Below are 16791 nucleotides of genomic sequence, written 5' to 3' on the forward strand. Positions count from 1 at the left end.
CCTAAGAAACACCTATCACCAATTTTTCTTCTTAACTGGAACAACCTAGTATACCCCAAATTTTTGGCTAGCCCTCAGGTCAAAAGGGGTACTAATATTAACTCAAGTGCCAGCAATATGCAGATGACACACAGTTCTATTTATCACCAAGTATGACCATATCACTATCACTAGGGCCCTACCAAATTTATGGTCCATTTTGGTCAATTTCATGGTCATAGGATTTTAAAAATTGTAAATTTCATGATTTCAGCTATATAAATCTGAAATTTCATGGTGTTGTAATGTAAGGATCCTGACCCAAAAAGGAGTTGTGGGGTGGTCGAAGGGGTTATTGTGGGGGGGAGGGGTGGTGTTTGCAGCACTGCTACCCTTACTTCTGCGCTGAGGCGGACGGCAGCACTGCCTTCAGAGCTGGGCAGCTCGAGAGTGGTGGTTGCTGGTTGGGAGCCTGCTCTGAAGGTGGAGCCACTGCCAGCAGCAGCACAGAAGTAAGGATGGCTTGGTATGGTATTGCCACCCTTATTCTGTGCTTCTGCCTGCAGAGCTGGGCCCTCAGTCAGCAGCTGCCATTCTCTGGCCACTCAGCTCTGAAGGCAGCAGCACAGAAGTAAGGGTGGCATGGTATGGTATGGCAAGGCGCTGTCTTCAGAGCTGGGCACCTGGCCAACAGCCACCACTCTCCGGCTGCCCAGCTTTGAAGGCAGTTCAGAAGTAAGGGTGGCAATACCGTGACCCCTCCCCCTAAAATAATCTTGTGACCCCCCTGCAACTCCCTTTTGGGTTAGGACCCCCAATTTGAGAAATGCTAGTCTCCCCTATGAAATCTGAATAGGATAGGGTAAAAGCATACAAAAGACCAGATTTCACAGGGGGAGACTGGATTTCACGGTCCATGAAGCATTTTTCATGGCCGTGAATTTGGTAACTATCACCAAGATGTCCCAGTGCTTGGATGAGATTAGCTAATGGATGAAGAACAGCTAGTTAAAGGTGAACCTGACTGAGACAGAAGTTACGCCGATGGACAGAGGAAAGCATTTAAGAGTTTGCAGCCATAGTGCAGTTTCCTTTGGTTGATGGCACCACCCACCACTGGTTAATTCAGTTAATAGTTTAGGAGTCATCTTTGATTCCTCACTGCTGCTAAGCTCTTGAGTAACAGCATTTGTGAGTAATGCTTTCTACCATCTTTGGTCGGCAAAGAGACTCCATCTCATCCTGGACTAAGACGACCTGACCTCAATTATTATTGATGCTTCCATCACCTCTCAACTGAACTTTGTTGTTGGCAGGAACCCTTCAGTGCTTAGGAAACTGCAACTAGTACAGCACATCTCCTCTGCAACACAGGCTACTGTGAGCACATCAAACCTGTTCTCTGTTTTCTACATTGACCTTCCATAGAATACTGAGTCAAGTTCAAGTCTCAGTCCTTTTCTTCTTAGGTGTTCAAGGGCCTGATCCAGGATATCTAAAAGTTCACCCAAAGCCCCAGGATGACAATCAGGGTCAACACCTTTGCTCATCTGGTACAATGGTACTTTCCACAATAAGTGCAAAGTTCATCTGTGCAAGAGACACAGCTTCTTTAGGGGCCAGCCTGAGACCGTGGAATGAACTTCCCCTGGAACTAAGGACTATCACAAACCTCATCACTTTCCATTCCAAGAATAAGGTGCATTTTTTGACCTACTATGATGGGGAGAGTGGTATAAGTTTATATATAGAATTGAACAGAATTCCTCCTAACAATACATCACTTCCCTCAAGATAAATGAGCAGTTCACTCATAAAATAAAACAAACAAATAAATAGATAATTTAGTCAGCTAGTTTCTTGTGGTAGTTGTGGAGGAAGTGGTCTTCAGGAGGGAATTCAGAGAGAAGAGGCTCTGCATACTAGTTCACAAAGGATGTTCTGTGTATATGGGAGAGGGTGCCATGGACAAACAGGGAATCAAGACTGATAACACTGGCAGAATGAACTTTGCCAACTCAGAGGGGTTAGGAGACAATGCTGTGCACAACAAAATTAGGTTATGTAGGAAGTTGATGGTGATCACAAGAAGCTTGAACTTGATGCAATGGAAAAGATTTAAAGAGGGCAAGATGTGGTCAGATCAAAAGAAAGGGAAGTCACCTTATAGGCTGCAAAACATTTCATAAAAGCAGTTTTGCTTTTTTGTTTTAAATAGCAGTTCTTTTAAAACTTGTTAAACTTCTCCCAATACCCACCCCCACCCCTCCAAATGTTGCAGGAAACTCTGCTTCTATGCATTCATTTTTATTAGAACATTCCCCATAGAACGGCACAATAATGGAAGTGCATTATAGGATTTTCCCACCTTTTCCTAAAGCACCAATAACCCTCCACTGCCAGAGGCAGAATATTAGACTAGGCAGATCAGATGGTCTGATCAGGAGTGGCAATTCTTATGTTCTTTATAGTACAGACACAAACACATTCCATATAAACACTTGTAAAAAGGTAGCAAATAATTAAAAATGGTTCATTAAAACTTGAAACTGGTTACCAATTTAATTTTCGTATTTATTTATTTATAAAACATGCTTTCATATCACATTAGAGTTGTATAAGCTGCTTTATTCATAAAGGATATTCATTTAGATGATATTCACAAATTGTGAAATAAATACATTTTTAAGCAGATCACTTGATCTGTGACTATGAATGATTGTATGCCGTTACTACATGAACCCTAAACTTAATTGACTTTTTTTTTTTATCACAAGCATATAAATATTTACTTCTTACCATTTCTACAGCAGAACCAGCGTTCTTGCTTTTCCAAATAGGCGTTTTCTGTAGTGAACTGTACTTTTCATTCCATGTGCTGGATAAACTTCCCTCTGTCATGAACAGTGACATATTATTAATGCATTTTTTAAATCTAACTATTGTCAAAATGGCAGCAGTATACTCTCAAACACTACTTTAATGATTTTTTTCCCCTTCACTGTTTGTAATGCCTTCTTAAATGGCAATGCTAATGGGTTTAAAACTCCATCATGTTCAGCCAATTATGCTGAATGCCTCCACTAACCAGGCTATGAGACATTCAGAACATTTCTTCCCACCACAATGTTTGTCTCTCATGAAGTCCATCTAGCTTCAACTCCATTGCGACACCCATCCTTATAGCTATGTTGCAGCTACCACGGAACCACACTGGAATATAAAGCCAGTTTATACAGATAAGTCTTTTTTTAAAAAGACCTTTTAAAAATAGCTCTTAACAAGCTCTGAAAATTTTGGCTCAACAAGTGCACCAGTAACAGGAAGGAGAATGAGCCAGGCCCTCTGTTTCCCCACACACATTGTTGATCATGCATCATTAGTAAAGGAGGAGTAGGATTCTGATTCATGCTTCTATCTTCTACCATGCTCCTTAGGGGGCCAAAAATAATCTTCCAAATGTTGGAAATTCTACCTATCTGACACTACAAAACGAGATCCGGGAGTGATACTCCTGCACAGATGGTATCTTTACAGAAAGATGACTCTCCTTTGTATGTGACTATATTTCCACTATTACCTTGTTTATGCTCATCAATTAGGACAGCATAATAGCTCTTGGAATATAGTTTGTTAACTTTTGAAGCACCATTTAATATACTGTGGGCCTTATATAATGAATTATGAGGGTATTGTTTTATTACTTACATTTCTATAGGACAGATAGGTGCATTTATTTTTAAAGAAATAACAAAGACTGGTAAATCACTGATCCTCAGGGATGGCGGGGGGGAAGCACTATCCCCCAGCACATGCCGGCTGTGGGCCAGCCCCGCTAGCACACAGATCAGCTAGGCTGGGGCAGAAAGAGCCAGGAGCCAGGCACACCACCCCTGGGGCAGGTTTGGGGTTTCCTGCTCTGTTGTGTGAGGGCAGAGTATTGACAAAGGGTCAGATCCTCAGCTAGTGTGAAGCAGCCTCCCGCGGTGTTTGCTGTGTTGCCTTACACCCAGTGGGATCTGGCCCTATATGCCCCTCCGTAGGGCTGGCTGTGTGGGATTCAGCTGGCCCAGTGACAGGGCTGGGCAGGAACTGAGACCAATAGGAGAGAAAGCCAGCGGATCTGGGGGATTAGCTGCCACGGCAGGGCTCCTTCCATGGGAGCTGGCAGATTCCCTCGGCCGTGGAGGGGTTAATGAGCTGCCAGTCAGGTGCTGATGGCCCCACTGGTGCTGTGCCATGGGGGTCTGTGGTGACTCAGTGTGGGGCACAGGTGTGCCCGAGGCCAGGCCTCTCCGTCCTGCCACATGCAGCATGCTGGGCCTGACTTTGAACAAGGGCCCTGCAGGGGCTGCCTTTGCCTGGACTGTGCTCTCTGCTCCCCTCTGGGGGCTGTGATGACAGGGAAACACTGCTCATCACTGCCCCGCCCTGGGCTGGTGCCTGCCCTGCCGGGGTCTGGAGCAGGTGTGTGCAGCGCCAGGAGGTGAAAATCACATCAGGCTCTGAAAACCATGAGAGTGGCTGAAAACTGCCAGCTTGGAAATGCTAATGCACAGCTCGTCCCTCTGGGGCTGTGAGCTCACCTGGCTCCAGTTTCACGTCCCAGCCCCCAGGGCTAAAACATATTAAAGTTTGAAATGGAAGCCAGGGTTCTCCAGGATCTCCTGACTCCGGATGGATGGATCTAGACTGTTCTCATTGGTGGCAGATGACAGAACAAGGAGTAATGGTCTCATGTTGCAGTGTGGGAGGTTTAGGTTGGATATTAGGAAAAACTTTTTCACTAGGAGGGTGGTGAAGCACTGGAATAGGTTACCTGGGTGGAATCTCCTTCCTTAGAGATTTTTAAGGTCAGGCTTGACAAAGCCCTGGCTGGGATGATTTAGTTGGGGATTGGTCCTGCTTTGAGCAGGGGGTTGGACTAGATGACCTACTGAGGTCCCTTCCAACCCTGATATTCTATGATTCTATGATTTAGAATTCAGAGAACATTTCACATCTAATTATAATAATTTTAAGATGGATAAATATTTGGCCTGTAACTAATTGACATTTTCCCTTTAAAGTTAAGCTCTTCCAGAAGATATTTGACTATAGAATTTATTTCTTCCACAGACAGTATTCCAGGAATCCATTTTGAACATGTCAGTGTGAAATTAGTATGCTTAGGCATTCCATTTGCCATAAAATAGCTTTTAATCTATGCTGGGAATAAAATGGTATTAGCAAAATTGTTTTTAAACAGTTTAGAACTTTTTAGGCTATAAACACAATTTGCCCAGCATGACTGCTTACAAAACGTGCTCTAGAAAATGATTTTTGAATGGACATGTGCTGCACAATAAAACTGAGTGATCTAAATTGCCTGCACCAACATTTAGACCGTTTTAAACTGGTTCAGTAAACAGGTTTTCTCCCTAATGTAAATGGGGTCTTTATAAGACATAACATTTCTGGCACTAGGAAGAGTGGAAGGTTTCTAAATGTTGATGCAATATGCATGTATAGAATTTTTCTCCAATGTTAAGATAATATAAGCAATAGCTCTGTTGCGTTGGCCCACTAGTTATTGGTAGAAGACAGTGAGATTACAAATTTCCTTTACAATATAAATTCCATCATAAGTAAAGGTCCCACTGATAATCCTTCTATCTCATCCCCAAGAAAGAAAAAATTACCTCAAATTTCATGTCAGACCTGATGCCTAGGCAGTACTTAAAGTGGAAGCACCTATTTCAGAAATGGCACTCCAAAGGGTCTCATTCTCAAAAGCAGCATCCAAAGAAGCTGCAATATAAGTAGAGTTTGACTAGTGAGTACCAAACTACTCAGTCTACAGATATCTAAAATAAAACAATCAGCATATATTTTATAAAAACTATCTTCATAATTTTCCTTTGGAGAGGCTTTCTGAAACCAGAAACTCTAGTTATGATCTGAAGTCAATTTACATCTCTCATTTATACCACACCTAAAGAATACATTGTATTTATTTCTTACCTTTCAAGCTCACAAGTGCTTTTGCTGAAGAACCTGCAATTTATTAAAAAAAAAAAAAAAAAGAAAAAAGTCCATATACATCATATTTTTCAAAGTTGTTTCACAACTGGTGCAATAGCTACATATCAATTATATATTTTTCTTCAGAAGCAGGGAACTATTCTGAAATTAACTCCTTAACTACTGAGTGGGTGAATCCAGTATGCTCTTCACAACACAACATGCAGTATTGTGTGAGGTACGGCTCAGTAAGCATTGAAGACATATATTTAAATTTTAATTATTCCCTTTAGTTTTACATCCACAATGCTCCTTGAACCGAGAGCTATATAAATGAATGTAGCCAACTCTAGGCAAACCTTAAATCTGAAACACACATTTCCATGTGGATGCACATATTTGATACTGTTTTATTTAGAACATGTAAACTTTATTAGAGTGTCACCATTTTGTGGTAGAATTTAGTCTACCAAGGTTCCACGATTAAATTAAAAAAAAAGGGGGGGGGACTTCTTTTGCTTTTTCAATCTTGGGGAACAAGCGGGGGGATGATGGGATGGAAAGTTGTCTCTGTGGTGCAATGCTCCCCTCCCAGAGATCCAGTAGATTCACAGATTTCAAGGCCCAGAGGGGACTTGATGACCACGTCTACAAATCAGGTCACAGGTCTCAAGTTAAGAACTAAAAAAAAAAAAGACACTCAATTTGTGGTCAACTGTAAAAATTTGTTTTAAGTGACTTGCCCAAAATCACATAGGAATTCTGTGGCAGAGGCAGGGATAGAATTAAATTCTCCAGGGTGGCTTCAACTGCCTTAACCACAAACTATCCTTTCCGAAATCCCATGCCTCATTAGCTACATACCTTCCAACTTCTTCAACAAATGAGGCAGGGGTTCTAAAGAAAAAACAGTCTCATTCACTACACAAAACCCTGAAAAACTGTTCATCCCGTAAACTGAAAGAAGATAGGGTTGATGGAAAAAAAATAGCGTGATGTGTTCTTGTAATTAAAGATGGTATCTGCAACATTGGCAAAACAGGGGTCAGCTCAGGTCTGAACCCTGGCCAATTCACTTGGGTGTTAGTATAGATCAAATATTAAATGTATAAGTGTGTATTCAGATGTTTAAACTTCATGAAAACTAGTGGAATATTACTTGTATTGGGTTCACTTATCTATATCTTGTTATAATGGAATGGCAAACTTTTACATTGTGTATACCTCTGTAACTAAGGGTATGTCTATACTACGAAATTAGGTTGATTTTATAGAATTCGATTTTTTAGAAATCAATTTTATACAGTTGATTGTGTGTCTCCCCACTAAGCGCATTAAGTCGGTGGAGTGCGTCCACAGTACTGAGGCTAGTGTTGACTTTCGGAGCGTTGCACTGTGAGTAGCTATCCCACAGTTCCTGCAGTCTCCACCGCTCATTGGAATTCTAGGTTGAGCTCCCAATGCCTGATGGGGCAAAAACATTGTTCAGAGTGTTTTTGGGTACATGTCGTCAGGCCCCCCTCCCTCTCTCTGTGAAAGCAACAGCAAACAATCATTTCTCGCCTTTTTTCCTGGGTTACCTGTGCAGACAACATGCCACAGCAATCATGGAGCCCGCTCAGCTCACTGTCACTGTACATCTCCTGCGTGCTGCTGGCAGACGTGGTACTGCATTGCTACACAGCAGCAGCTCCTTGCCCTCGCAGCAGTTGATGGTACAGTATAACTGCTAGCCGTCGTCTCCTGGATGCTCCTGGCAGACCTTGGTGAGGTCGGCCAGGGGCACCTGGACATAAATAGGAGTGACTCCAGGTCATTCTCTTCTCTAAGTTTCGTCTAATGGAGATTCAGTCCTGCCTGGAATATTATGCAAGTTGGAGGCTTCTGCCTCAGGCTGCTCTCCCAGCTGGCAGCACCGCACGGTCGCACCTACCCCAGCCCTACCCCTTGCTCCCATGGCTCATGAAGCCTGGACAGTAGTAAGAAGCAGTTCAACTATAAGCTGAGCAAGAGCAGAATGGTGGTAGAACGTGCATTTGGACGTTTACAAGCCCGCTGGTGCTGTTTGCTGACTAGGCTGTTTGCGATTAGAAGAGCACAGCAAGGCACGCTGCGCATCACAGAGGCTTTGAAAACCAGTTTCATGACTGGCCAGGCTTTGGTGTGACAGTTGTGTGTGTTTCTCCTTGATGCAAACCTGCCCCCTTTGTTGATTTTAATTCCCTGTAAGCCAACCCTGTAAGCCATGTCGTCACTCACCCCTCTCTCCATGACAGCAATGGCAGACAACCACTAGGGACGTTGAAATGCCTATACTTATCCTTGGGGACCCAGCCTACCCCTTAATGCCATGGCTCATGAAGCCATACACAGGCACCCTGGACAGTAGTCAGGAGCTGTTCAACTATAGGGCTGAGTAACAGCAGAATGGTGGTAGAATGTGCATTTAGACGTTTAAAAGCTGTTTGCCTCTCTGGTTCTTTGGTAGGCTTGCCTGAGCGCCTTAAGTTTCATGCGGCACTGCTGTGGGCCTCTGTCCTTCATGCCCTTGGAGATTTTTTCAAATATTTGGGCATTTCATCTTTTGGAATGGAGCTCTGATAGCACGGATTCCTTTACCCATATTGCGATCAGATCTACTACCTCCGGTTTGGTCTATGCTGGAGCTCTTTTGCGATTCTGGGACTCCATGGTCACCTCTGAGCTTGCCATGCTGGCCAAACTGGAAATGAAATTCAAAAGTTTGCGGGGCTTTTCCTGTCTACGTTGCCAGTGCATCTGAGTTGAGAGTGCTGTCCAGAATGATCACAATGGAGCACTCTGGGATAGCTCCCGGAGGCCAATACCGTCGAATTGCATCCACACTACCCCAAATTCGACCCAGCAAAGTCGATTTCAGTGCTAATCCCCTCATTGGGGAAGAGTACAGAAATCAATTTTAAGAGCCCTTTAAGTTGACAAAAATGGCTTCGTTGTGTGGATGGGTGCAGGGTTAAATCGATGTAAAGCTGCTAAATTCGACCTAAACTCATAGTGTAGACCAGGGCTAAATAACTCAAAGGAGAAAAATATTTTGGAATGCAAATAAGAACTTCAACAGAAAATGCTAATTTCAAAGAAAGTGGTCATTGTGTGTGATGATTGAAGTCAAGGACTCTAAGTGCATTCCTCACTCATTGTCATAAAAGGAAAAGCCCATGTGGGTAATGATACTGCTTGGTTTCTGCGAGAAGCCGCTATAAATTGGATTCAAGGAAAGAGCCTTTATCTCTATTTGGATTCTTACAGGGCAGTGTACCAGATGCAAAGCCGAGATCCCCAGACATAATAGGGGGTGGCATAGTTCAGTGGTTTGAGCATTGGCCTGCTAAACCCAGGGTTGTGAGTTCAATCCTTGAGAGGGCCATTTAGGGATCTGGGGCAAACTCAGTACTTGGTCCTGCTAGTGAAGGCAGGGGACTGGACTTGATGACTTTTTAAGGAAATCATCTGCAAATACTTGAAAGGTGGTAAGGTGATAGGGAATAGCCAGCATGGATTTGTAAAGAACAAATCATGTCAAACCAATCTGATAGCTTTCTTTGATAGGATGACGAGTCTTGTGGATAAGGGAGAAGCAGTGGATGTGGTATACCTAGACTTTAGTAAGGCATTTGATACGGTCTTGCATGATATTCTTATCGATAAACTAGGCAAATACAATTTAGATGGGGCTACTATAAGGTGGGTGCATAACTGTCTGGATAACCGTACTCAGAGAGTAGTTATTAATGGTTCCCAATCCTGCTGGAAAGGTAAAACAAGTGGGGTTCCGCAGGGGTCTGTTTTGGGACCGGCTCTGTTCAATATCTTCATCAACGACTTAGATGTTGGCATAGAAAGTATGCTTATTAAGTTTGCAGATGATACCAAACTGGGAGGGATTGCAACTGCTTTGGAGGACAGAGTCATAATTCAAAATGATCTGGACAAATTGGAGAAATGGTCTGAGGTAAACAGGATGAAGTTTAATAAAGACAAATGCAAAGTGCTCCACTTAGGAAGAAATAATCAGTTTCACACATACAGAATGGGAAGAGACTGTCTAGGAAGGAGTACAGCAGTAACGGGATCTATGGGTTATAATGGACCACAAGCTAAATATGAGTCAACAGTGTGATGCTGTTGCAAAAAAAGCAAACGTGATTCTGGGATGCATTAACAGGTGTGTTGTGAGCAAGACACGAGAAGTCATTCTTCTGCTCTACTCTGCGCTGGTTAGGCCTCAACTGGAGTATTGTGTCCAGTTCTGGGCACCACATTTCAAGAAAGATGTGGAGAAATTGGAGAGGGTCCAGAGAAGAGCAACAAGAATGATTAAAGGTCTTGAGAACATGACCTATGAAGGAAGGCTGAAAGAACTGGGTTTGTTTAGTTTGGAAAAGAGAAGACAGAGGGGACATGATAGCAGTTTTCAGGTATCTAAAAGGGTGTCATCAGGAGGAGGGAGAAAACTTGTTCACCTTAGCCTCTAATGATAGAACAAGAAGCAATGGACTTAAACTGCAGCAAGGGAGATTTAGGTTGAACATTAGGAAAAAGTTCCTAACTGTCAGGGTGGTTAAACACTGGAATAAATTGCCTAGGGAGGTTGTGGAATCTCCATCTCTGGAGATATTTAAGAGTAGGTTAGATAAATGTCTATCAGGGATGGTCTAGAGAGTATTTGGTCCTGCCATGAGGGCAGGGGACTGGACTCGATGATCTCTCGAGGTCCCTTCCAGTCCTAGAGCCTATGAATCAATGAAATCCCTTCCAGTTCTAGGAGATAGGTATATCTCCATATATTATAATCTGAGTACCCCAAAAACACTTTTGGGAAACTGGCAGTTTATTACATCATTGCTACCATTTGGAATTACAAACTGTGATTCACCTGTTAACATATTTTACCTTCTTTAACCTCTCAATAACTCATTTCCTTTTCTTAGCTAATAAACCTATAGTTAGTTTACTATAGAATTGGCTGCCAGCAATTGTCTTTGGTGTAAGATCTGGAGTACCAGTTGATCTGGGGTAAGTGACTGGTCCCTTTGGACTGGGAGCAATCTGATGTGGTACAGTTTTTCATTTATCACAAAGCTCAGTTTGCCTGGGTGGCAGGATAGACTGGAGAATCTAGGGGACTGTCTGTGACTCCACAGTAAGATTGGTATATTGGTCCAGGAGTTCACATTTGTCACTAGTTTGGAGAAATCTAATTATAGAACATATACCAGTTTGGGGGTACCTGTCCTGTTTTTTGACAGTTTGCCTGTGAATTATAAAAAGATCAAGATGCATAATTCACCTCTCGAACTCACTAACACAAGAAATCACTGAGGCCAAGAGCTTGCAAGATTTCAAAAGGGATTAGGCATTAATGTGGATGATGAGAAGATACATCATATATAATATTTTTTCAGTAGTGGATATGAATGCTCATACTCCAAGAGGTTACACAATATCTACACATTTATTTAAGTAATTATATATCTTAACATTTATTCAGAGGTTTAATTTACTTTTTTTATTATGTACTTATTTACTAGGTGATAAATCACAAATAAAAAATTAATGTCAAACTCTTGGATGAAAATTGCAAGTCAAGTAATGCACAAAAAAGCATTTTAAATTTGTTTTTCATTAGTTAAATAAAACTATCTTAAATATGCTGGATACATAAAAAAGGAAGTTTATCAAAACGTTTTACATTTAAAACTAACTGATGTATTAAACAATAGTGAATTGAAGTGATTGTTTCTGGTCACCATGTTCTTCACAATTTTAAAACTAGTAGATCTCAATCTATCCAACATTTAGGGCTTGGCTACACTTGCGAGTTACAGTGCAGTTAAGGAGCCCCGGGCGCACTAGCTCACTACCTGTCCACACTGGCAAGGCATATAGAGTGCTCTGACTCCGCAGCTACAGTGCTGCTGGTACTCCACCTCGGCAAGCGGAATAACATTTGCTGTGCCCCCACTGGAGCGCCGTGGCGCCAGTGTGAATGAGGTGTTGCATTACTGAGCTCTGATCGGCCTCTGGAAACGTCCCATAATCCCCTTATGTCAAGTGGCCACTCTTGTCTTTGTTTTGAGTCGCAGCAGGAATGAGGATATGCCCTGTCAAGGTTCCTTCCCCACTCTGAACTTTAGGGTACAGATGTGGGGGACCTGCATGAGAAGCTCAAAGCTCAATTACCAGCTTAGATCTGGTATCACTGCCACCACTCACAAGCACTACTTTTCTTCCCTGGGTAGTCTTGAGAGACCTCACCAATTTCCTGGTGAACACAGATCCAAACCCCTTGGATCTTAAAACAAGGAGAAATTAACCATCCCCCCTCCTTTCTCCCACCAACTCCTGGTGGATCCAGATCCAATCCCCTTGGATCTAAAAACAAGGAAAAAATCAATCAAGTATTAAGAAAAAGGCTTTTAATTAAAGAAAAGAAAGGTAAAAGAAAACCCTCTGGGAGAGATTAGCATACCAGCTACTCTCACAGACAACAGATTCAAAACACAGAGGATGTTCCCCTGGGCAAAAACTTAGTACACCAATGAAAATACCCAAATACCCAATTTGATTCTACCTCTAATTGCACAAGACAGGTTACAAAGAAATAAACAAACTTATTTATTCCTTTCTAAAACTTACTACTCTGATAAGAGGCTGGTTCCTTGATCTTTTTCACTCCGGCTGAAACTGAAAACTAAACAAAGGAAAAAAACCTCCTTCCTTTTGAAACATCTTGTTCCCCCATTGGTTCCTCTGGTCAGGTGTCAGCTAGGCTAGGTGAACTTCTTAACCCTTTACAAGTAAAAGAGGCATTAACCCTTAACTATCTGTTTATGACATGCCCTTTGAAAACTCCATTTCTGACAGCCAGCTGCTTATCTGCGCCAAGACAAAGCAACCATTAGCGTGGAATGCTGTGAGCGAGAGAGGCAGGGGGGAGGGAAGGAGGGTTTGCTGCTGTCTGAACTTACAAGACAGCATGCTGACATGCTCTCAGTCTCCCAAAAACCCATTCTCTCCCCCCCCACATACACACAACACTCTCCCTGTCACACTCCACCCCACCTCCCCATTTGAAAAGCACATTGCAGTCACTTGCATGCTGGGGTAGCTGCCCATAATGCACCGCTCCCAATGCCGCTGCAAGTGCAGCAATTGTGGCCCCGCCAGTGCGCTTGAAGCTGACAGTGTGGACAGATTGCAGCACTTTCCCTACTGCGCTCTATGAAGGCTGGTTTAACTCAAAGTGCTCTACATCTGCAAGTATAGCCATGCCTTTAGCTTTTATTTATAGATTGGAAGAGGAAAACAAGTTTTCCGTCTTTTTCAACTCCCAAATGGTATCTTAACGTTGAACAACAAATCACAGAACAGAACTAGATGAATAAAATGAAAGAAAGAAAATATTCTCTCTTCATCTGCAGAAGAGGCTACTGCTGTCAAAAGCTGGTTGCATTTCAACAAACTCTGATTACAGATACTTAGCCAGGGATTTCCATCAGTACAGCAGTTTGACTTTTTTGGCCTTAACATAGATTATTATAATTTCAAATTTAATTTTAAATATCTTTAAATTAAATACATTTTTCTTTTTAATTTTTTTTAGTTTTTAAATCATCAGTTTTTATTCACCCTACCAACTACTAACAGGGAAGTTAGAAAAAAATTTCCTCTGAGGACTATTCCCTAATAGCCACTTTGAAGTTTTTTGAACGTCTTCTGAAATAGTTGGTACACTATCAGAGACCGAATACTAGATTAGATGGACTATTAGTCTGATCCAGCATGGCTCTTCCTATATTCAGGATGGGGCTCATGGGCAGGTCCATTAGTACTGAAGTTAGCGATCTCAGATACCACATGCAGCACCAAGGTTCAGATTGTAGGTCCACTCTTTTGCTCTCAGCCCAGGAGATCACTTAAGAAGGCTTACAGTGAAGATGATCTGTGAGCAACGTTAATGGGCTCAGAAGGAAACTGGACCATCTTCTATCAAAGAAAGACAGATCTAATGTGGGGTAGGTATTTGAGATTCCAAGATGCACACAAAGGACTTGCTTAAAACTACTTCTCCCCCAATCAAAAAGTACAGTTTTGATAGTGATTATCCTTCTCCTCCTCCTTTTGACCTAAAACTGAACTAAGCAGGTTCATAAAGTGAAGAGGCTTTGACACAATTTTCTACCTATACCCATGTGAAACAAACTAGTGTATTTGAAGTTTAAATTAAGCCATTTTCACAGCTGGTCCTACATGTTCATTTAAAATAAAAATACTGATGAGTGCTTGTTTAAAAATAGTTTTGGAGGAGCCCTCCTAGTGTTTTAAACTCTCTATCATTTGTAATATCTAACTGAGACTTTGAAAATAAACTTTTTAATATCTACAGCTTTTGTTCTTCCTTGTTAACAAACCTAGATAACATGCATGCACAATCCAAAAGGGGGACTATAGGATTCAGATGAGGGACAGAAGGATGGAAAGCCTTTCCCCTCTAGGTTGCTATCCTGTTTGAAACCAGCCCTGACCAGCAGTGACATTACAACTTTCAAATAAGTTTGTAATCAATGTCATGGTTGGCTTTAGATGTTTTTTGTCCACATACAATATAGTAATACTCTAGGAGTAACCAGGTTAACTCTGAGAGTTTCATTCCTGCCAGTGGCCTCAGATGGATCTCTTCCTGTAATTAAGTGGGAATGCTTTTTTCCTCGCATCAGAGATAGGATCCCCTAGTCACATCAGTGCAACTAGTTTGGCTTGTCCTTTCTCCCTGTTCTCTGCGCTGGAGGATAAACCAACGTGCATTGTTCTATGTACTGTTGGTGTCACTCTGTTAGATGTCCTCCAAGTCCTATGCCCTAGTGATTCAAGATGGGATAGCTCCCAGATTTTCCCAGAATGCATGGATACGAACACAGGCAGTGTGGCAGCTATGCACATGCAAACAGGGTTGATACAGTTGTCTTGTGAAAAGCAGTGTACATGAACAAAACTCAACCATGTGTGTTATAAGCAGGTCAAAGAAAGAGTTAGAAAAACACGGTTGTGCTTGTACCGTAGACAGAGGCAAAAGTTATTATAATTTGATGGCTGGAAAGTAATACGTAGCTAGGTGGTATCAGTTCAGTTATTACTGGTATATACTACTGATGGCTATTTCTTCAAACCACCATCACTGTAAATACTAATTATAACCACTTGTGGCTAGCCTCAGTAGAGATACCAAGCCTGAATAGACCTGGAAACTGAACTATGATCTCACCCAGAAGTGGCTGAGGAACATGGATGATGTAATGCTGCTATCGATAATGTACCTATATTGAGGATGAATAAGACTGTCACACCACCATACTTAAAAAGTAATACATTCATTGTTAAAAAAAACAGAAGATGACAGTACACAACTTCCTTGCTTATGCATCACACTATAGAAATGCCATCAGAACTATTCATAGCTCTAGGAACAGCCTGTTACTTTGCGGCTGCTACTCAAAATCCGAAGAGCAAGCAAGTGCATTAAAACAACTTTTACGTAGGCTTTTCAAATATAGTATCTTTTAAAATTATTTGACAGAGGTGTGGTGGATCAAACAAAAATATTTATGTAGAGTCTGGACCATTCCCAATCATATTATAATCAATATTTACATAGATCAAATTTTAATCAAATTAATCAACATATTAATACTAGCATGTAAGAGATTGTAAGTGTCTTCCTAAAAAGTGTTTACTATGTATATTTACAAGGACTGAAAGAAAACTACTTGGAACCACACCCCAACATGGTCTTAAATTTTCCTAAATAAACTACACAATTTTAGAAGCTGAATATTGTAAAATTTTATTTATTTTTGTAGCACTTGTCCTCTTGGCAGCAATGCCTCATACTTTCTGGTAGCATAAAATTGTTTTTTCCCCATGAACTTCCACAGTTTTCAGCCAAGAGACTGTAACACTGGCTCAAGGACCCCAGTAATAAAAGAACACCCGATTCACTCAGCCTCAAGTATATGTATACAGTATTTTACAAATGAGACTGACTAGCACTAGCAGCATAAGACAAGAGGTGTAGCAATCTTACTAAAGAATACAGCTATTTTAAAACTTACTTCTCAAAAGGATAGAAATTGATGCCACGTTCAGAACTTCAAAATCAAACATTTATCTCAGAGTTCCAAAATTACCAGGATATAAAATGAAAACAAATGCATTCATTTAGAAAAATTAGCACAATAATTCCCTGGGTAGCAGCCATACTATGCGCACAATGCAGTCTTAAATATACAAATCCACTGACTACTATGCCTGAAATATTGACTGCTACAGATCAGAATCTTTAAGGAAATATAATCAGGGCCCTTTGTATTCTGTGATTCTTCAGCTATAGGATCTGCCATTGACTCTACCTTTTGTCACAGAAATGTGCACCACAGTCTCAGTTTTCATTTAAAAAATGATTCTAGCTCTCCCAGCTGTGAAGCCTTGAAAATATTAAGAGTATAAATTGCTGCATTGTTGTCTTCCTGAGTCTGCAGACAGTCTGAACCCATGAATCAGCGGTGTGAGTTTCCCTATGTTAATTTCAATGGAATATTAAATCTGAAACCTGAAGATAATAGTTTAACTACTTCACCTATGATAATTCTAGCAAAAGCATACACCTAGTGTGTTCATCTTACAATTTCAAACTGCTTCCCACCCACATATCTCCAGCTGTTTGGAGTCCCAAATGTTTCCTGCCCAGTTACCCCAGCCCCCTGACAAATT

The 16791-nt window shown here is 41.5% G+C and overlaps 1 protein-coding gene across 3 annotated transcripts in view; it reads right to left on the reverse strand.

Moving 5' to 3' along the window:
- Positions 1-16791, reverse strand: part of LIN9 (lin-9 DREAM MuvB core complex component) — a 69672-nt gene that overhangs the window by 47925 nt on the left and 4956 nt on the right. For 2 of the 3 annotated variants that reach the window (XR_005597217.1, XM_039533025.1), the window contains exons 2-3: positions 5983-6015; positions 2779-2873 (exon numbers count right to left, since the gene is read on the reverse strand). Coding sequence is in view for 2 of the 3 variants with exons in the window: in XM_039533025.1 (XP_039388959.1) it covers positions 2779-2873; positions 5983-6015 (128 nt within the window). In the remaining variant the exon portion in view is untranslated. Of the gene's footprint in view, positions 1-2778; positions 2874-5660; positions 5770-5982; positions 6016-16791 lie in introns of all 3 variants that reach the window. The other variant, XM_039533026.1, reaches the window with a different exon arrangement.

The sequence above is a fragment of the Mauremys reevesii genome, linkage group 3, assembly GCF_016161935.1.
Source record: "Mauremys reevesii isolate NIE-2019 linkage group 3, ASM1616193v1, whole genome shotgun sequence".
Classification (NCBI taxonomy): Eukaryota; Metazoa; Chordata; order Testudines; family Geoemydidae; genus Mauremys; species Mauremys reevesii.